The 21733-nt window shown below is 46.5% G+C and overlaps 1 protein-coding gene across 1 annotated transcript in view; it reads left to right on the top strand.

The window, feature by feature from the left end:
- Positions 1-21733, top strand: part of LOC133347817 (cytoplasmic phosphatidylinositol transfer protein 1-like) — a 103549-nt gene that overhangs the window by 63366 nt on the left and 18450 nt on the right. Inside the window, exons 7-8 of the mRNA XM_061560459.1 lie at positions 8146-8301; positions 8992-9055. Of these exons, the coding sequence (XP_061416443.1) occupies positions 8146-8301; positions 8992-9055 (220 nt within the window). The remainder of the gene's footprint in view (positions 1-8145; positions 8302-8991; positions 9056-21733) is intronic.

The following is a 21733-nucleotide window of genomic DNA, read 5'->3' as shown; positions in this document are numbered from 1 at the left end:
TTAGTTCTGTTTGGTATTGTACAGCTCTGGCAATGTCGCCGCTCTCCTATTGCGTTCAATCACTTGAAGTGGACTTGAGTGTGTCACTCACTCACCCAAGTGAAAGCCACAGGTCTCCCTCTGATTGCTTTGCTGGTGGGCGATGGATGCGATAACGGGAGATTTAATTCCTTCGAATGTCATTGGCACCGGGTGGATAATGTTCTATCTACCCAGTACCAATGCTTGGATTCCCTTAGTTCTGTGTGGCATTGTACAGCTCGAGCAACGTCGCTGCTCTCCCATTACGTTCAATCAATTGAGCCGCCTGCAACGCGACTCTTGAAACCGGGAAACCCAAGGTGGACGTGAGTGTGTCACTCACTCACTCACTCACCCAAGTGAAAAGCCACAGGTCTCCCACTGATTGCTTTGCTGGTGGGCGATGGCTGCGATAACGCGAGATTCATTTGCTCTGCGTGTCATTGGTACCGGATTGCCAAATGAATTGTCGATAATGTTCGTTTGGGTTTTCACTGGAGCATTCATTTACGTCAATTTTATTTTTTTCATTTATTTATCAAAGGCTCAATGGGGGTTTGGAGATTTTAGGACAAGTCCTTCTTAAGTATTTAGGTTTATGGGTGAATACTACATTTTCTATTGAAAATAAGCACCTTCACAGAACTGGATCTAACAACCCACACATGGATTGGGCAATCAGCCACACTTGCTCTCTCGTCTTTTCATCATTATTATTTCCAGTTTAACACGTAGGCTTTCGCGACCAATATTATTCATAATCAACGTTTTTGGGTTTAGATCGCGTTATTTATAAATGTGTCGTAACCCTCCACCACCAGACACGGCCAATCAGTAAAAAAGTGTCACGTTGACAAAAGACAAATAGTTCACTGCTTTAGCCCACCGGTGTGTTGAAGCGTGAAACTGTAAATGTTGTGGTATTTCCATACAAATGGCTGCCACGCACACGTGATATATATACGTACATGTTTTTTGTTTTACCAGTGAGCTGTGTTTCAGAAGCGACATGGCCACAAATGATCGCTCAACGAAGTGGTTTATCACGTGAAAACGGATGGCAGCCAAATGCTCTCAACGCATGTTTCTAAATGTGGAGAAAAAAACCAAAGGACTCAGAGACAAAAAAAAACACATGACCGCGGTGGAGAACACGCAAATTCCAAATATACAGGTATCAGGGTCTGGATCGAACCCACGACCTCTCGTGTATATACCAGGCAAGGTAGTTAATTAATATCTCGCCACCATGGCACCCTGTGCGTTGAATCCAAAGAAAACAATTATGCATTGTGGATCGCAGTGGGAGGTGATTTTTTTTTTACCCGAGTTTTGTTAACAATTTTAATTAATGTTATTTTCATGGCTAAAAATAAAGAAATGGCATTTATGAGCATTTTTTGCATTTATGAGAGCTCACACCTCTGCAGACGCGGGTTGCGGAGTTTGAAACAAAATTCTGCTTCCGAGCTGCATGGCGACTGAAGCATGATGCTCCGGGTTGTCCTGCACGAAGAACATTAAGTCGCCCTGTCTTATCCACTTGCCGGATTTAAAGATCCCACACCTTAAACCTTCCGCATCCCTCTCTCGCGAAAGTGGCCTTGTGTGCGGTAATGTGCCGGCAAAATTGTCAACTGCGCATGACAGTGCTTGCTCTAGTGACCGGCCGTCTATGAAATTCAATTTATATGTATGTATGTTGAACTTCTTTCACACCATACGTAGCCAACGACGTTAATCAGAGATGCAGAATCCGAAACGAATGTAATCTTTGGTGTTGGTGAGTGACGTGCAGCAGTAGGGTACTAACTTCTGTCGACGTATTGCATTTGCAGAACATTATTTAACGTGCCGCAGAGAAATAGACATTTTAATACAATAATGAATCATAAGTATCGCCGGCGGCTTTGCTATTCATGGCTACACTACAGTTCGACGATCGTCATGTCACATTTCATGGAGTAAAGTGTGCGTGCTCCCACCGGTTAAAAGACATCTGGCCAGCATGGAACAGAAGGCGCTCGAGAGGAATTATTTTTTAGCTCCCTCCAGCGGGGAGACCCTTCCGTCAGCAGTGGCGTGAAGAATTAATTGCAGGGCTGCACCTTTGCCACGTTTATGATCCATTCATGATTTCATGAGCGAATCCGAACCCCAAGGAGAATACGTATTCAGAGAATTTATATCAATATATATGCTGGAGATCGTGGGTTCGATCCTGACCCTGATGCCTGCTGTATATTTGGAGTTTGCGTGTCTCTCTCCCTGTGGTCACGTGGATTTTTCTCCGGGTCTTCAGGTCTTTCCCTCCACATTTAAAAACACGCGGTTAGAGTTTTTTGCCTGCTGTACACGTCCACATAGACCACTTCGTTGAGCTATCATTTGTGGCCAGGTCGCTTCTGAAAAAAATATATATAGCTCAGTGGACCTTACCTGGTTATATAATAATAATTAAAATATAAATAGTGTACTCTACTTAGACAGCTGGAAGAAACTGCACTACATCGCCTATAATCAAAGCTGCATTTTGCAAAATACGAGCAGCCGTTGGAGGGTTCCTTTTCAAGCTCAGCCTCTTATGTCGGAGTAATTATTCAATGTCACGAAAGTAATGAAACGGAATGGGACATTTAGTCTCGACAAAAAAAATAATGTAATCTGATTAACTTCATACTTTTTGTAATTGCTTTTTTGTTAAAATAAATGTGGAGCACATTCTGCCGGGGGTGGAGCGGTAGCGCAGCGTTCTAGCGCACTGCATTGTGAACCAAGCAAACCTGAGTTTGATTCCCCGCCAAAGCTAACATCAGTCGTGAGTGATACCTGTGTAGGGGTGTTAGAGAGAGAGCCGTTATGCATGGCAGCTTATGGGAAACAAACACAGTGGGCGGGGCTACATGAGTGCACGGGGGGGGTGGTGCTCTCAACGACGTCCGCACCAGGCAGCCCGGGGCCCCACCCCTCAGCGGGGGTTGAGTATAAAAGGGGATGTGTCAGAGGGCTCGAGGAGAAATGTTAAGCTAACGAGAAGACTGAAGACATCTTAGCTAGAAGCCCTGGACTCCCCTAGTTCGACGTCCTTATCAGGGCCGAACAGGATCGAGCCAGCGGCGTGGTTCCGAGAGCCAGAGCCGGTGCTCTTGTCAGAGCAGGTCTGGGACTCCGGGTACCGGGCCCGACTTACCAGTATCGGGCCAGATAGCCTCCCCTAGCCCGTTAGAAGGAGGACTAAGAGGCAGGCTAGGGTAGCTAGCGTGTGTATTTTCCAGCTAGCCGGGTGAGGGGGCCGATACCCCCTCGAGTGTTATATGCCCACTGTTGTGCTGTGAAATAAACCCGTGTGCCTCCAACTCCGGCGTCAAGAGTCGTCAACGGTATTACATCTGCACCAATTCTGGTCTTTCCCCCCATCTCCTGCCTTCAACCCACACTCCCGGCGTGGTGGAGTATCGTGAAACAATCCCAAGGATTGGCATGCCATAGGGAGGGCCTTCATCCAGCAGTGGATTGACAGGGGCTGTCAATGTATCATTATCATGATTACATTGCGTTCATCTTACGTCTGAAACAGCATCACTGCAATATAAGATCACGTGGCAATCTATCTTGTGGATTGTGGGCGAATCATTAAATAAATAATGAGGGGTTCTGTATCATCATCGCCGTCATCATGAGCCATTTCATCCACTTCTGGATGAAGGCCTGCCCCAAGTTATCATCTCTCACGATCCTGCAAAGTGATAATTATAAAAATAATAATATGAACCCAGCACGCACGTGCATACGAGCCCTGTCAGTTTCCTTAGCCAGAAGTTAAATAATATTCAATTTCATCCACGGGCAGATACTTTGCTAAACGCTCTTCTTCGTGCAGTCGTAGGATGCTTTCTGTCTGTGTAACAGTTAGCAAGCTAGACCATTGCAGGCCTAAGCACGAGGCATTGCAGGGCTGCACCTTTGCCTCTTATCCGTGTGGCGTTGAAGTATATAACCCCACGTCCATTCTCATCGGCTGCACTCACTTTAACCCGAGGTGCCGAGTGTCTCTAAAATCAGATAAGCGCTTAAAAGCGCAGTAACGTAATGGGATTACTAACGCCAGCCCACTTCTCAGCGTCTGGTGACGGTGACCCGTTGCCTGCAACGTATTTACGCCCCAGCGCTGAATACCAATTGCTTCACCAGCCCTCCCTCGTTACGTAAAAGGCGTGGGGTACGTTGCCGAGTAACCGGGGTAATATTTTCTTCTCTCGTTTTTGCCAACAGCTATTTAGGAGGGAGTCGCACAAGAGTGCCCAATTACGGTCGGCGGCAAAAAATAGTGTGCCGAGAAAACTGTTTTCCAGTGAGTGCCAAAGAGTGTTGGCGCGTGTCTTTTTTACGTTGTTGTTGCTGAAATAAAAATGATTTTGGGCTGGCATGGTCTTTATCCGTGATGCCGCGATCGTTTCGTGGCGTTACCAGAGTCTTTTTCGTTACAAAAAAATACATATCTAATTTCTTTCCCGACCCCCTTAGTGGAAAAATCAATAAACAAACAAAAAATAGTCACTGGCCCTAATTCTCGCGTAATTAAACCCTGCCCGGAGTCGGGCGCGCGACGCTGTAATAATCACGGTACGCGGCGCAGCCAGTGATCCGGAAACGAGCTGCTGGCAGCAAAATTCGCGACACGGATAGAAAAATATTGAATGGAAAATTGCGGTCGATCGTTGGCTCCTTTGACCATTGTGGTTTGAAAAAATATATTATTTAGGCAAAAAGTACGTTTTATATATGAATTTGACGTTGCATAACATCCCGTACGTAGTTTATGTTTTTTTTTATCCTGCATGAATCGTAGTTGGGTTTTTAAAGGAATATTTTAGGCCCTTTCAGAATCAGGCGAACGAAGGAGGAGGACGTGCCGCTTTCGAAGGTGTTCGTGGTCGTGCCGTAAAGTGGTCCGATGCGTTTTTTGGGTTGTACTGCTGTGTGGTTGTTTGGCACTACGTCCGACGTTTCGCCTCACGTGCTGGGAGCTTCTTCAGGAACTGATCGAAGAAAAAATTGAGAAGCTCAATACAGCTTTGAGCATGTGGAACGAAACGTTGGACATCGTGCCGAACAACGAGCGGCACAAAGCGAATACACAGCCGGGAGCCACAAAGAAATCCTTGAATTTCAACAAAGGGGGCAAAGGTTCAGACTTATTTTTTTCTATTATACTGGAGGAATCCGACCAGCCACGGTCGAAATGGTAAAATAGCACACCGCGTTTACCGAAAGAAAATGCATACTGACACCAATCTGAATGCAGTCACACCACCACCCCGCACAGAAATCCGCTCTCATGAAGACGCTCATACATCGAGCTTAGAAAGTGTCAGATGGCGATAGTCTGAGAAGTGAAATTAAACATGTTAAAAATGTTAAAGCAGTGCTGCAATTGAATGGTTACAATGATGCACAAATCAACAAAACCAAATCATATAACACAAGAGTTGAAACTGACCAAGTAATTAACACTATTAAAATACCATACATTGTGGGAGTAACTGATAAACTGGCCAGATGTTTGGTAAAACAAAACATCCGAATCAGATTTGGCATGGTACATAAAATACAGAAATGTTTTTCTAGTACAAAAGATGTATTACCGAAGCTATCAACAGAAGGTGTGTACTGGATTAATTGCACGTGTGGCAAATGCTATGTTGGGCAGACAGGTCGGATGATCAGCACGAGACTAAAGGACACCAAATAAATATTAAACACTCCCAAATACAACTGTCGGCAGTGGCAGAACAAGCGTGCCAACAAGGACACTCAATTGATTTTGATAATGTTGAAGTTCTGTTGGAAACTAGTTACTACTGGCCAAAACTAATTCGAGAATCTATCGAAATTTAGAGAATTTAAAATAATTTTAACCATTCAGATAACTACATACTTAGTGCTGCATGGAAGCAAATCATCAAATAATACATTATTTAAATACATGCCTATACAGGTCACCATATTTCCATAAGGATTACCGTTGGTAGGCTATTTTAGTACAAATAATTGACGGGAGAAATATTGACATAAAGCTTTCGTGAATGCAGGAATTTATATTCTTGGGCTCTGCGATCTCCCATTAACATGCTAATCTCTCTTTAACATGCCAATTTTCACCTGGCAGCCCTTTGATTGGTGGAAAACCAACCACCATTGGGTTGGCTGCCCACCACTTACATTATCATTGGCTGCTGACATTTGGGCTACGCCCATTTCAAACCCTTATAAACAATTTGCCTTGGAAGCTAAACCCTCTTTTCCTGAAGACGACCGTTTATGTTGCAATCGAAACGTCGTAGTTTTTTGTTATTTTTTGTTATTTTCTTTTAACCTATCTACGTGACTTTACCGAAAGACCCAAGAATATAATCGACAGGAAGTACAAGAACAATGGGCTTGCATAATGCGCATGCATAATGTACGTTGATTACCCTATACATAACCCAAAAGGCAATGGATACCCATAGTCATATGCATTCATGAATCCCTCCCCCCCCCCCCCCCACTTTGTGCAAAATGACCACACGAGTCTTGTCATCATCACATCTACCCCTCTAAATAAGGAACGAAACAGGAGGATTTCTCCAGAAATCTGGCTGTCGCCTGATGAAGCTAATTGTAATTACTGGTGAAACGTCGTACTTAGATTGTAAATGTTGTGGCTTTGCCCTCCAACACACCGGTGTGCTGTACTAATAACGAATTGTCACGTTCTCTTTACATGACAAACCTTTCTTATTGGCTGTGTCGAGTGGTGGCGGGTTTAACGACACATTTATATTTTTACGTGATTTAACCCAAAAAAAAAACCCGTATTATGGATACAAAGCTCTTGTTCGCTGATGTCCAATAGCTATAAATAGCATGTGTGTAATTCGTGTTGCATGCTCGTACGGAGACCCTCCCAGCAGAGGCGAAGTCATCCATAATGGAAAACCAGAGTACTCTAGGTAATGAAAAATATATGACGATCTGTTGAGTGACTTAAAATGTCACCACCTGGGGCCCACCAATGGTTCTATTGTTTTCTCGGAAGTCGCTTAAAACCCGGCAAATTCCAATAAAACATTTCGACTCATCAAAGATCTACGGTCAATAAATCAATTTCACTGTCCTGCAATTTTCTCATCACATTCGTCTTGTTCAGCTCATTGCTGTACTCGTACATTTATTAACTAATTGCAGAGATCTGTGCGGTTCCTTTTGTGTGGTACAAAATGCATTGTTATTAATCATTCCTACGAAAGGCATTACATCCAATTAGCTGGAAAAACGTTGTACACATTCCCTTGCTGCACCCACAGAGTAATTCAAATATGTAAATGACAAGCAAACCCATCACCATGACAGAAAAATCAGTTCGGGCTGAAGCACCAAGTTTCATACAACCACCAGAAACATGCTTTTTGCTGGCTTGTGCAAAACTCATCAACAGTTCCTGAATAACTGCATGTCAGCCAATGCTGCCGAGAGTTGGTCGCATCTGCTCAAATGTTTACTTCATGGAGGTGATCTAAGACAAGAGGACCACAATGCAGTTCTTCAGGAACTGTTGATGTCCTTTGCACAACGCACGAAGGCCCCAGCGCTTTTTCTATCCATTGAGTCGCGTGAAAAGTGGTTCCCTGTGGCTGCACTCCATCGGTTTTCAAACCTCCGACGCACAGGGCGAGACCCTTCGGTCAGAACTGCTGTTAGCCCCGCCACGGAGAAGCAACTTACCACCACGATCGTGATATCAAATCCAACCATTCGTTCATTTGGTAGTGGCGCTGTTCATACGGCGCAAGGCTATCGCGGAAACGCGCCCTGTTTCATGGACGGATGCGATCTGCAGCAGTTCATAGCAGGGAAACGATGCTGCTCCTCCGTTGTTTTCCCACTCGGGTACACGAATGGGCGTGATGACCTCAAAATCACGAATTGATCGCGCGGCTTGAACGATCTGCCGGATCACGAACGCCACTAGAATTCTCCCTCTTCCGAGCGGCGATCGAAGGGCTGAGTTGTATGACCCCCACCTCCCCCCCACTGCGCCCCCCCCCCTCCCCCACTGTTGCGCGCTTCCCACACCCGCAGGATGTGAGGCAGTTCAAGTCTCTCAAGACGGGACGGGGCCCCCTGGCCGAGGGCTGGAGGGACACGCTGGGGCCCATCATGTGCTCCTACAAGCTCGTCACCGTCAAGTTCGAGGTGTGGGGCCTGCAGACGCGCGTGGAGCAGTTCGTGCACAAGGTGAGAAATCCCCCGCTGCTCCGTAACACGCGTGGTGTGCACGCGTGTGTGCAATGTGTGTGTCAGTCAACCCATGGCACCTGGGTCTGTCCCGTGACCTCCTGCCGGCGGGCTAACAGCACTTGCCCCAACAGTCTGTTAAGGCTATATGGGCGATCTTTGTTTTCGGTGTGCCGCATGGGGAGCGGTAGTGTAGTAGTTAGCAGAGGTGGGACAAAGTCATTGTTATGCAAGTCCAAGTCGAGTCTGAAGTCATCAAATTCATGACTCGAGTCTGACTCGAGTCCAAGTCACATGACTCGAGTCCACACCTCTGGTAGTTAGTGTACTGCGCTACAAACACGGCGAACCGGGTTCAATTCCCACTCATGGCAACGACCAGTGACGATTATCTGAACCGGGACCTTCCCTAGGTCAACTCAGCCTCAAATGAGAACCTGGTGCGGTGTGTAAAATCATCACCGCTGGGGAGTCAATGACAGCCGGGCGTGGTGCTGGCCACCCACCCCCTCGTGTGCCGTTCCGGCCTTCATAGGTGCTCCCTAACAGCACTTTGCCCCAACAGTCTGTTCAGGCTATACGGGGGGGGGGTGGGGGGGGTGAATCTTTGCCTTTGGTTCTGTGCCGCGTACCCGCGCGCAAGCGTGCATGCTCACAACGCGTGCTGGTGTGTGTGCGCCCCGCAAGCAGGTGGTGCGGGATGTGCTGATGGTGGGGCACAGGCAGGCGTTTGCCTGGATCGACGAGTGGTACGGTGAGTCCGCTGCGCACCGGATCCCCCCCTCCCCCACCCCGTGGGAGACGTTCAACAAAGAATTCAACATTCGTGACCCAAGACGGAGGGAGCCCCCAGCGCGTGCCGATGGCGGAACACGGAGGCCCCGGGGTCTGGGCTTCCCAGCGTTGAGCTTTCCTCCGGTCGAAGCTTTTCGCCACGAGCTAGCGACGGGGTTTTCGATTCCCGGGGGTTGCATGGCCCTTCGCGAACGTCCGCGCTTGGATTGCAAGTGGCTGAGGAAACGCACGAGCTAGTTTGAACACGTGATGTTATTGTTCACTCCCGCATTGATATCATGTGGGGCTGAGCGGGGGGGGGGGGGGGGGGCGCGCTGCCCGGTCGATTTAGTGAGAAGGTTGTAGGTTTAAGATGTAGCGGGCTTTCGCGACCAATGTTATTCATTATGAAAGTATTTTGGGTTAGATCGCGTAAGTATAAATGTGTCGTAACCCTCCACCACCCGACACGGCCAGTAAGGTTTGTCACGTAAACACCGCGGCAATTAGTTGCTACTTCAGCCCACCGGTGTGTTGAAAAGTAAATCCACAACATTTACAATTTGAATACGACGTTTCGCTGGTAATTAAAATAATAAAAATGATATATAAGCCAAGTCAGTTCACGTGCAGGTGCAAGGTGAATGAGCACATCACAGGATAATGAGAGTTGGTGGTTGTGGTGCCTTCTTGGCAAGGCCTTCTTCCAGCAGTGGATTGACCATGGTTGATAGGGATAATTGCAACTCACTACTCTATGGGATGTCTGGCAAAAAATTGTTTTACCAAGCTGCTGCATGTACAACATTCGACCGTGTCCGTCCAGTCTCCACCGAGCTGCATTGGCTTTCGGTTGCCGAAGGAATTCATCATGAGGTCGCACTCATTACACTCGAAGTGCTTGGCCACAAATGAATGACAGTGTCTTGCTTTTAAATTTCGATTTAAAGCTTTCGTGACTGCAGGGATTCATCTTCTTGGTTCTTTCGGTAAAGTCACGTAGAAGGGAAGTAATAAAATAATAAAAATAAAACATAATAAAATAAAATAATTCTCACGACGTTTCGGCTACAACGCAAGCAGCCGTCTTCAGGTGAAGAATGTTATGTTTTATTTTTATTATTTTATTACTTCCCTTCTACGTGACTTTACCGAAATAACCAAGAAGAAGTGTCTTGCTTGTCTGGTCACGAAGAAAAAAAAATCGCACCAACTCTGGTCATCCTCGCGGTGGCTTTTGGCGAGCTATCGAACAAAGAGGGTCACTGCATTGTGCGCTTTTGCGGCCGTCTGGAACGCTCTTCCTTATCATGTTAGGAAGCCACTGAAGCTGTGCACTTCTAAATGATCTGGATTGAAAACTAATTTCTTTAGAACTGCTTTTCATATTTACTTTGTTGTCATTCCCGCGCACCTCTGAAGAGCATGATTGGCTATGTTTGTTGCGAAGAAAGATCAACACACACACTTACATACATGATTGTGACTTACAACCAGGAGATGGCCCAATGAGACTGTAGCCTCTATTTTGCAAGGGTGACATTTTTTGAATAATATTAGAAAAGGTCACAAATTCTGACGAAGAGTCTGCAACAGAAGGGGCAATCGGCAGCTCATGTCCGCAGCCAATGTTGCGGTTTAAACGCTGTTCGGGCGGTGCACTCCATGCTGTTCAAATTGGTCGAACGGCCCCACTGCCACCACCGTCCCAGACACCTACATCTCCACGCACGCTTCGCCAACACAGCAACCACAATTAATTTGGATGGGCGCCGTCGTCTCGTCATCCGCCTCCTGGGATGGAGCACCGCTCGCGTGAGCAATTCCGTTCCAAGGGCTCACAAGGTCAGGAACTTCATCCCGACCGGCTGGATCGTCCCGTGGCTGGGCCCTGCCGCTGTCTGTGAACAGAGAGATCGCTCGCTTCGCTCACACCAGCTTCCTTCCCTCTGGCCTCCATTCAAAAAACGTTGCCGTCTTGAGCTCTGACCCAGGCTGCGTGTTCCTGCAGAGACTGTCGGTCTCATGTGCGACACTTTGCCAAAAGCTGCGTCACTCGCGTGACTGAACTTCCCCGCACTACTGACGATCACAAAAAAAAATCATTTCAGTTCACTGGAAAGCATCTTTTGGGAATCAAAACAACGATGGCTTTTCGATGTTCAAAGCATCACAGCTGAACTTTGTCAAATGTGGGCAATGCGTAGGCCACATATGGCCACAGTGGTAAGGGTGCTATCGCTACCCTGACCCTCCCTTCCGCCACCCCAACTTTTACCTGGCTGCCTACAGGTGAGAACAATGGCGTGTATCCTCCTACACCGAAATTCCTGCGGGCAGGTGAGCAGGAGCCAATTGACTTCATTTTATTCCCCTTTGGCCTGAGCCGGGAAGTCGAACCCATGTTATGTGCTTCTTAAGTGAAGCCTCCTTGAAGTCTAACCCTCTGCTTCGGGGGCTCCTCGGCACTTGCGGAGGCAAGCTGCCCCTCCCCTCCTCCTCCACTTCCTTCTCGCCACTTTTGTCGAGTGCCGTAGGTGAAATCGATAGCACGTTCATGTTGCGTGCGAACCAACATGTGTGTACATGTGCATGAACGCACGGGGTCAGGTCAGGAAGCTGTCTCTGTACCCGGCTCGTCAGATCGAGTGTAACCTCTGGCTGTGGGTGCCAGTTACGTGCCTACTCCAGTGACGGTAAATATTCAGTGAGACTTCACAACATACACACGTATAAAATAAACACACGCGCACATGCAAATGAACATGTAGCATTCGGAAACCAAAACGTTACCAATGTCATTAGAATATTGGGAACATCATTGCCGACGAAACTTAGTGCAGTATTCATGACCTGCCATTCGGAGAAAGAAAGAAAAAAAACCCGCTGTATCGACGCATAATTTCGCATCAATTTTTAGAGCCCGGATCAACGACCTTGTTGCAAATGACTTTGGCCTGTGCCCGCACGTGAAAAAGGTCAAATGCATCGGCGAGCATTCCGTGATGTGGCAGTCACTGGCAGAGTTTTGTCTATCGCGCCCTTGTCGGTGGCATTTCACGAACACAACGCACGCACTCTCGTACGCGGGTCAGTGGGGGGTAGTTTTGGAAATCTTCGCCCGCAACGCCACTCGTGGAGAAATTGAACCGAAGTCGTTTGAGTTAATTGGGGAGCGCGGCGCAAATTGGCATCGTTTCCACCGCCGTTTGGGAGCTCGATTCGCGAGTCCCAGCGTTGTGATAGCCGCGCCCGGGGATGCGCGCGCTCAAATATACTAGATTCTGACATTTAAATGTTTTCAATGTTTGCAAGAATAAAATGCAACTTTTCGAGAGTGGTCGTGCAATGTTATTCTCCTCCCAATTAAATTCTCCTGCGTGCTGTCGTCTGCGACAGTGGTGCCGTAGCGCGACGGGGGCTAAGGGTCCACAATTGAAAAAGTGACAACGCTTTTATTCCACTTGTGGGTTGCCTTTGCCCATCATCCATCTCGAGGTCGATAAAAGTAGGACCGCTTTATGATAAGTTAACAGTGGTTGTCTTGCGACGAGACTGACCACCCCACCTACCCCCCCCCCCCCAGCATAGGAATGTGGAATTTTCATCACTGCAATCAGGATCATAAATTTGGATGAAATTAACGAGATGCCGAATTTAGCATGATACAGGAGAACTCCTTATTTTACGCATTTTTCTTTGGCAAGTAAGAGTTCTTCAGTAAATATATCCTGTTATCCGCACTTGTTCTCACGGGATAAGCATTCTTGGATAACCGCATGGATAATATGATCTGCCATATTAGTTCACACGCTGTTACATCACCGGTGCCTAACCCTAATGTGGTGTCGGATAATAATTAAGAAAAACAATTGAATGTTTACAACAACAACAACAAAAATCATGCTATTTGGTTCTTTCGGTAAAGTCACGTAGGTAGAAAAATAAAACAAACAAAAAAATAAACAAAATTATCCCTACGTGACTTTACCGAAAGAACCAAAGAGTATGGATTCCTGCAGTCACGAAAGCTTCAAATCAAGAAAAAACAAAAATCACTTTTGTTCGGATAGCAGCGAGTGGCGAATTGTAACATTAAATTGCTCAATTGGTGAACTACGGGTTAAACAAGACGGCGATGTTAATTGGAGCATGAGTAATGAAGTTTCCAATGGAACACGTGCTCGTTTCCGTAGCGGAGAGCGAGCAAAGTCAGGGCTATGGATTTTTTATCGAGGTGTCACGTGTGATGTCATTGACCTTGTTATCTGAGCTCAGAATTCCTGCTGCTTGTGACAGGCACAGCAGTGCATTTTTTTGTTGTTGTTCCGTAAATGTTTTTTTTTTTACGACTTACATATAAGCAACGATTTTGCTTAGGATGGCCGCATATTTCCATTTACAAACCGCGCCAGAGATTGTAACGATTCACTAAAACCCCGACGATTCGACGAAATTGTGGCCGCGGTGTCAGGGTCGAAAAATGCAATCGTCGATTCCATTTCTGTCTCGCCCTGTACCGCCTTGTTTTGCATTCACTCGTTAGTGTGCACGGCGCGCGCTCGCTCCACGGCGGGTCTAAATGATGTGACGTCAAAAAAAGAATTCTCGGCTCGCACGCGATTAGACGGGTGCATCATTGTGAAGGGTTTTAATATATTTTAACGAGACGCGTCGTTGTGCACCTGTAAAATAACACCAATCCGTAAGTAATGGGGGGGGGGGGGTTGAATAGAAACAAAACTTTAATCAGCATCAGCATTCTGAAGTTATCAAGCGGGCGATGAGCATCGCGGAAAGAAACGTGAAAACACCTGCATTTCGAAATTTCATACAAAGGTCCGGCATATTGATTGCATGAGGCAGCGAGTGGTTCTTAACCTTAACTGCAGCCGGCACTCCTTGGATTCTCAATAGTATTTTTGTAAAAAAAATATAATGTTAACAAATACATATCTTATTGGTTCTTTCGGTAAAGTCACGTAGAAGGGAAATAATAAAATGATAAAAATAAAACATAATAGAATAATTCTCACGACGTTTTGGCCACAACGCAAGCAGCCGTCCTCAGGTGAAGAACAGGTCCGTCGGTTTGGTGAAACAATGTAGTTGTACTTACGTGGGCCGTGCTCAACCTGCTTTCGACGATTTACCTTCTAAAAAAAAAACAAATCTGGCCACGTCTCGCACACCCCCAGAAAGCCACCGATGGATCCCGTACGCAGGGTGCAGGTGGGATGCTGGCGAACTACACGTGGCTGTTACCTCTTGCGTTTTGGACTAGCGCGTGCGTCAGGGCCCAGCTGAATGGAGAACGGGGAAGTTGGGTGGGAGGCGCTTCACGAAAGATAAAACCCCAAGAACAAAACGAAACTTTTCATTCGCTCACCCGCCAGGCGTTTCACACTCGCGCGCAAGCGTCGAACGTCAGCGCGGTTACGGCGAAAAGCGAAATGCGTGCAAAGTTTATTTTGTGTTTGCGCGGAAATGTATTGCACAGTCGTGTAACGGCGGTTGTGACAGTTATTGTCTTTCCTTAATGAGATATTCATTTCCCTTCTGCTTTGCCCCATGCATAATGCATGCACGACTTGACAAAGGCTTATTAGGACTGAGCTCCGTCTATCGCATTTGAATTTCCCATTAACGCCTGTCTGGCTGCAGAGAAAGGGCTCCTAATGCCCCTTTTTCTTTTTCTTCTTCTTCTAAAAACACAAGCATTAACACCTCTTAGGCTGCCTCTGGATTATTGCTCGTAATTATACAATGGACCGACGGTGTGTGGCTTGCAAGGCTTGGACCCAGAGTGCCTGACTGCTCCGGAATTGACAACTCAAAGTGGGGGGGACAACGGGCTGGCGGGTGTGGAGGGCGGTCATCGATGCCATTTATTTAACGATTCGTTCCTCGCGGCACTGTCGTCGTGGTTGACTGATTTCGTCCCATCGATTTCTATTCATCGATTTCGGCCCCATTTAATTAAACACGACGGCTGAGCGGCCCCCAAAATAAATAAAAATCCGCTTGCTCTGCAGAGATTGTTCTCATCGGCAGCTTGGACTCATTGAGAACATATTCAGGAGCAATTTCGTGGTGGAGGAGGAAAGGATGGAAAAGGGGGGGGGGTATCAAACAATGAGCGAGATCAATCTCTGCGGCAATAACTTCTCAACTCACGTTCCATGCCGCCTCGGCCAATTGAAATCTCTTCCTATCGATTTAATTTGCCCGTGGTCACTTGCAACGTGAACTCTCGCACGCCCGGGGGCTTTTCCCCCAAAAAACCGCACCCCGCCGTTCCGAGTACCACGTGGGGGGGGAGAAGCGGCTGCGTTGCTGCGGCCGTGAGGTGGTGCCTTGTAAGGGTGCCAGTAAGGGGGGGGGCACAGATGGCGCATCGGCCAGCAGTCATCTCAGTCAGTCGACCCATGTGGCACTTGCTGGGTCTGCCCTGTGACCTGCCGGCGGGCGTTCGACACTTCACGTGACCTTAACGTGCACCTAGCCTGGCACGAGCGCCGTGGTGACGTCGTTGATGTACGACCACCGGAAAGCAGCCACCACTGGCATGAGGCGCGTGCTGTAAAACGCTCCCGCCCCCCGCCCGCTCCCCCCCTCCGCCGCGGACGACGACACGAGCAAGATGCGTTCTTCGTAACCTCGACGGGCGCACGTGGGTGCGCCCCGCAGGCCTGCAGCGCAGCAGTGATCCTTCGCTTCCAATAACGACTTTTCCGAAAAGCTTTTCTTGGTCTGCAACGAGGCTGTTTCCTACTCCCTTCCTGGACGCAATGGAACCGTAGAAGCACTTTCCTGCAACGCCGCAACGATTCCCTGCACTCTTACCCTTGGCGATGGCTCCTCCTGTTTTACGTTGGATGAACGCAAGGCTACCTCCAACCCTGACTCTGCTCCTTCACCCCCCCTCGTCTTGTCCGAAAGCTTTGTTCCTAAGCGCTAAGCAAGAAGCTGCTTCGGGGGGTGGTAGTGGGCCGGACTAACTACCTTGGCTTGCTTGCCTTTCCTCCTTTCTCGCACGGTTCTTGCCGACGCTTTGGTGGCCCTATTTTCCCTTCCTTCGATGCTCCGAGCACTCGGAAACCGAATGGCTCCACAACCCCCCCTCCTCCTCCTCCTCTTGGACATCAGCGTCCACCGTGGCGGCGCGGGAGTTAAAAAAAAAAAAGGCGAAGTCTGCATTTTGTTGGACACTCTGGAACATACTTTTTTGCAGACATGAGTCTGGAGGACGTCCGTGAGTACGAGCGGAACATGCACGAGAAAACCAATCTCAAAATCGGAGTTCAGGTCTCTCCCGTCGAGAGCCAGGCCGAGCTGATCGACAGCAGTGACGGCCGCGAGACGCAGAAGAACAATGTACGTTGCCGGCGTCTCCGTTGCGCTGTCGGAAAATCCAGGACGACCTCCTCCTCCTCCCTCCTTCTTCTTCCTCGTCCTATTGCTGACCTTTTGCTTCCGTTCAGTAAATTGTGATTCGCGCTCGTGCTCTCACCGTTCTATTTCCTTCCTGTGTGTCGACAGCCTTTGCGTGACTAGTTTCTGAAAAAAATGTTGCCGTTCACTGTGTAAATAACACGAACTAATATAAAAGGGACTTTGTCTATAAACAGCGGGGCAGCTCACAGGCATTGATTTAAGCGAGCCTGGTCCTGCCGATGAGACATTGAATGTCGAAACCACTTCAGAATGTGTTTGTGTTGAACTAATGCTGCTGATCGGAATGCCGTGTGGCCGATGGAACGTTGAAGACAATACTTTTGTGTGGCCGACGGCAAGTTGAAGACATTACGTTTATTTGTACGTGGAGACAGACATCAGAAGGGGAGTTATATATTTAGCTATTTCAATGGGGCATTGCCAATGTTTAGAATGGGCACCTTTGTGGGAAAACGCCTAATGTCCTGGCCTCTCCAAACGAGGGCATGATGACGCCAGCGTTTTTGCGCAAGGCGTATTTCGACCTTTTCAGCTGTTCACCTTGTCACATGCTCTTAAATTGTTGGATCTGCCACGTCCCACCCCCCCCTTTTCTCAATGCCCTCCCTGGCTCTCTCTCAACCACCAGCTATGCCAGCTCTTATTTAAACATGCTCGTTGACGTGAGAGAGTGCTGGCTTAGCCGTGGTACCCTGATATTAGCTTTGCCTTTGTGCTGTTCGCCGTTTAGCGTTCTCTGGTCTAATACCTGTGAGACACGGCCAGAAAGGAGGCCGTGTCTGGTGTAGGCCCTTTTTGTTTCAAGGACAATTAGGGTTAGGGTCTGTTTGAATTTTCTTACCACAAGCGCGTGTGGTTAATACAGACTTTTTTCTTTTTTGTAATAGGTGTCTATTTTGGTGTGTGAACATCTTAACACCTGTATTGTTGCTGGAAAAGGTGAAGCAACTTCTTTATTCATCAGTGGTGGAGATGACTTTGTTGCATTTATCTCTCAAAGGGCCGGATAAGGGCACGTGTCTCAATGTGGGTGTTATTTTTCATCTGAGATTTTGCAGAGCACTGATACAGTGAATGTAATGTTGGCCTTTGTTTACCGAGATAATTCAATTTTGCCCAGCAGATAATAATACCGGTATCCTTTATTGTAGCAGGTATTTACACAGTCGCAAAATGTGTCTCCGCACGACGATGTGTCTAGCAACATTACCACCTTTGTTTTCACAATCAAATGCACATCCGTGTTATTTGTGTTGCCTTGACGTTCTAAAGCCAGCATGTGTTGACTTGCAAGGACTATAATTAAAGTTCGTCGTCGAAAATTGATAGATAATATCTGCAAACCAACATTCGAATGAACGACTATTGCTTAATTTTCCTACGAATCGGGGTGATTGAATAGTAAACTTACAATCATTCCCTATGACTTGTGGCATTATTAGACACTGGTCCGTCTAATCCAGCAGCAGTCTCTCTTTGAGCAATGTTTAATGACCAGAAAATACATTATCACGCTGCAGGGAAAATTATGTGACTTTTAGTTAACTGAACTCTTTGATGTAATGACACTTTTAAGTATTCTGTGACTTTATCTTTAGCAAAAAGGTTAATTGCACTGAATTGGTTGCAGTATTTCAATAACATTCAATCAAGCAATCCATCTTTGTTTTACGTGCCAATATCGCCCTCAAGTAAGTGTGCATCGGTGCACCATTACAGCAGAACCGGGAGCGGTACATGGGGGGGAAGGGAGGGCCACGGAGAAATAGGAATGAAAAAATAAACATGTCACGTCCTCAGCAGCCAACACCGACTGGGCAAAGTAAATTGCAACCGAGCGAAAAATAAAGTGCAACCGTGTGCAACGGATAGCAAAAGAAAAGTCTGAAAATTCTTCTTGGTTCTTTCGGTAAAGTCACGTAGAATGGAAATAATACAATAATTAAAATAAAACTTAATAAAATAATTCTCACGACGTTTCGACCACAACGCAAGCAGCCGAAAGAATCAAGAAGATGAATCCCTGCAGTCACGAAAGCTTTAAATCGAAATCTGAAAATTCTGTCAGTCCACTGCCGGATGAGGGCCCTCTCATGCAATGCCCAGTCGTGAGAGAGTTGTTCAACCATACTTCACCACGCTGGTCAGTGCGGGTTGGCGAAGGTGGTGGGAGTGCAGAATCAGAGTGGATTCTGCTGCGATGCTCTCTACTGCCCATAACGCCTACTGCACCCGTCTCTTGCGCATGGTGGTGGTGGTGGCTCCCCATCCATGCACTACCCAGGCTCAAACGCTGCTTAGCATCACGGTGATTTGGTCAAATTCTAGATTTGAAGTTTTCGTGACTGCAAGGATCCATACTCTTTGGTTCTTTCGATAAAGTCACATAGGTGAAAAAAAATAGAAGAATACAATTTTATTATTATTTTATTATTATTATGTTTTCACCTACGTGACTTTACCGAAAGAACCGAAGAGTATGGATTTGGTCAAAGTCATGGCTATGGCAGTCAATGATACACGAAGGATAAGTCGCAATTGTCAACGTCTTATAACATTATGTAGTTACGACTTTGAGAACAGATATAATCCAGGCTTTGCTGTGCATGTGGCCTGCAATGATGTACTGTTGCTTGTTTTTCAATAATCAAAGAATATCCTTTTATCTTCTTGGTTCTTTCGGTAAAGTCACGTAGAAGGGAAGTAATAAAATAATAAAAATAAAACATAATAAAATTATTCTCACGACGTTTCGGCCAGAGAATTATTTTATTATGTTTTATTTGTATTATTTTATTACTTCCCTTCTACGTGACTTTACCGAAAGAACCAAGAAGATGAATCCCTGCAGTCACGAAAGCTTTAAATCGAAATATCCTTTTTCATTTAGGAGTATAATATGAACTTGAATCGCATGTCACAGTGATATCAAAAGTAACGTTTTTAAATTTTGGATTAAAACGTTCGTGACTGCAGGAATTCATATTCTTTGTTTTTTTCGATGAAGTCACGTAGATAGAAAAATAATAATAATAATAAATAAAGTGAATAGAAATAATAAAAATAAAATACAAATAATAAAAAACAAAAAAACACTAACGTAGACTGTAGCCTGGTTATTAAGCTGGGTGAGCGTACTACCAGTCTGTAACGTAGACTGTAGCCTGGTTATTAAGCTGTTTGAGTGTACTGCCAGTCTATAATCTATACTGTAGCCTGGTTATTAAGCTGGGTGAGTGTACTGCCAGTCTATAACGTAGACTGTAGCCTGGTTATTAAGCTGGGTGAGTGTACTGCCAGTCTATAATGTAGACTGTAGCCTGGTTCTTAACCTCGGTGAGCGTGCTGGTGTAGAGCAGGACTTCGTCCCCGCGTATCAAGGATCACACGGAGATCAGATTCTGTTCAGGGCTGCCCGCCGTTTATTCCTTCTCTCTGTCTCCACACTTCCTCTCGTCACGGGCACTCGCTACCCCCACACGTCCCATTCTCCCTCCTCACTCCCTCTCTCTCTCCAAGCTACCCCGCATGTCTCCGCTACAGCCCCCCTTTTCCCCGCTCCCTATGGGACGTCTTTCTCCAACTTTCTCTCCTCTCTTTTTTTTACGATCAGAGGAAACAAGAAGATGCTCGGTGTAGTCGGCACTTTGCTTCATTCATCATTTAGGTTTTTATTTTAGTTTTTTTCAATGCTTTGCTTTATGTGCCCCCCCCCTTTTTTTAAATGAAAGATTTCACGAAAGATTTTACGCTCTGCTCTCCTCCTTCTTACCCCTTCCCTCTCTCTGTACCCCCTCTCTCCCTTCTCTATGTCTATGTTCCCCCTGTTTTCTATGGTAATGTTTCTTTTTCGACAAGTGCTCTCTCCTCTTTCTCCTTTTTTATTTTTACGATCAGTGGAAACAAGAAGATGCTCGGTGTAGTCGGCACATTGCTTCGTTCATCATTTCGTAATTTAAAACAAATATAACTTTGCTTTATGTAAACCCCCACCTCTCGCTCACTCTCTCTCTCGCTCTCCTCTCTCTCCTCCTCTCCTCTTCCGGTCCCCCTTCTTCAGGGCTCCTACTTTTCCGTCCCCCTTCCCGCGCTCGCCCCTCGTCCGGTCCTCGCGGTAATCCTCTACACTGGCAGTCTATAATGTAGTCGGTGGCGTAAAAAAAAAAAAACCCGGTCACAGCGACGTTCAGGATCGCAGTCGCAATAGGCCGTCAGCCCTGGGCCCTGCTTGTCACCCTGCTGCCAGAGCACGGGGATGTGGATTTGGTTCGTCCCTTGACGTTGTTCTGGGGCGGTCTGAGCAGGAGTGTCTAAAAAGGTTAGGGGTCACGGTTTAGGAGGTCGTTGATCCTTTTCGCTGTCATTCTTTGTAAAGCCGCCCGTGCCTGTCGATCCGATGCAACGTTATATTCCGCACGTTTGACAGGTGGCAAATCCCGCTTGGATGTGACTTGGTTTTCTTGGTGTGTTTTTTTTTATATCCACACATACATCACTCACGATAGAGACCAACAGAGGAGTAGGATTTATCCACAATCCTGGCCGTCGCCTGACGAGGCTGGTTGTAATTAGCAGCGGAACGTCGTACTCGAATTGTAAATGTTGTGGGTTTACTCTTAAACACACAAGCGGTGTGCTGGACTAGTAACTAATTGTCACGTTTTGTTTACGTGACAAACCTGGCTAAATGGCTGTGTCTTGTGGTGGCGGGTTTAACGACACATTTATATTTACTCGATAGAACCAAAAAAGCCTCGATTGTGAATAATGTTGGTCGTGAAAGCCCACATGTTAAACGTACATGACTTGGATGGACAGAATCGACTATAATGCTTATTTCAAAATGCCAGCATCTCACCACACAAACTGAAAGGATGTGACATTTGATGCAAAGTTTAGTCTAATGACAGTTCAGTATTCTGTAAAGAAAATTGAATTTTAAGTGGGAACAGCATTTTATATGTCAAAAGTTGAGATTTTCGTGTTATTGCTTCGTGTTATTGCTGAAATGCAGGTTGGAGAAAACTTTGACTCACTCAATGGGTGCTCTGTCAATGTTTGTGCAATTTAGCAAATCGTCCCTGCTGTCTCCTTGTTTGTACAAATAAGGTGGCATTTGCAGTGGGCATGCTGTGATTTACGATGTGATGGGGGGGTAATAATTACTTTACATGATGGATATTTCATCACCTTGTTTACT

The sequence above is a fragment of the Lethenteron reissneri genome, chromosome 3 (assembly GCF_015708825.2).
Source record: "Lethenteron reissneri isolate LAM-NWPU_2019-01 chromosome 3, ASM1570882v1, whole genome shotgun sequence".
Taxonomy (NCBI): Eukaryota; Metazoa; Chordata; class Hyperoartia; order Petromyzontiformes; family Petromyzontidae; genus Lethenteron; species Lethenteron reissneri.
Note: the sequence above shows the minus strand (reverse complement) of the source record. Positions and strands in the feature narration are given on the sequence as shown.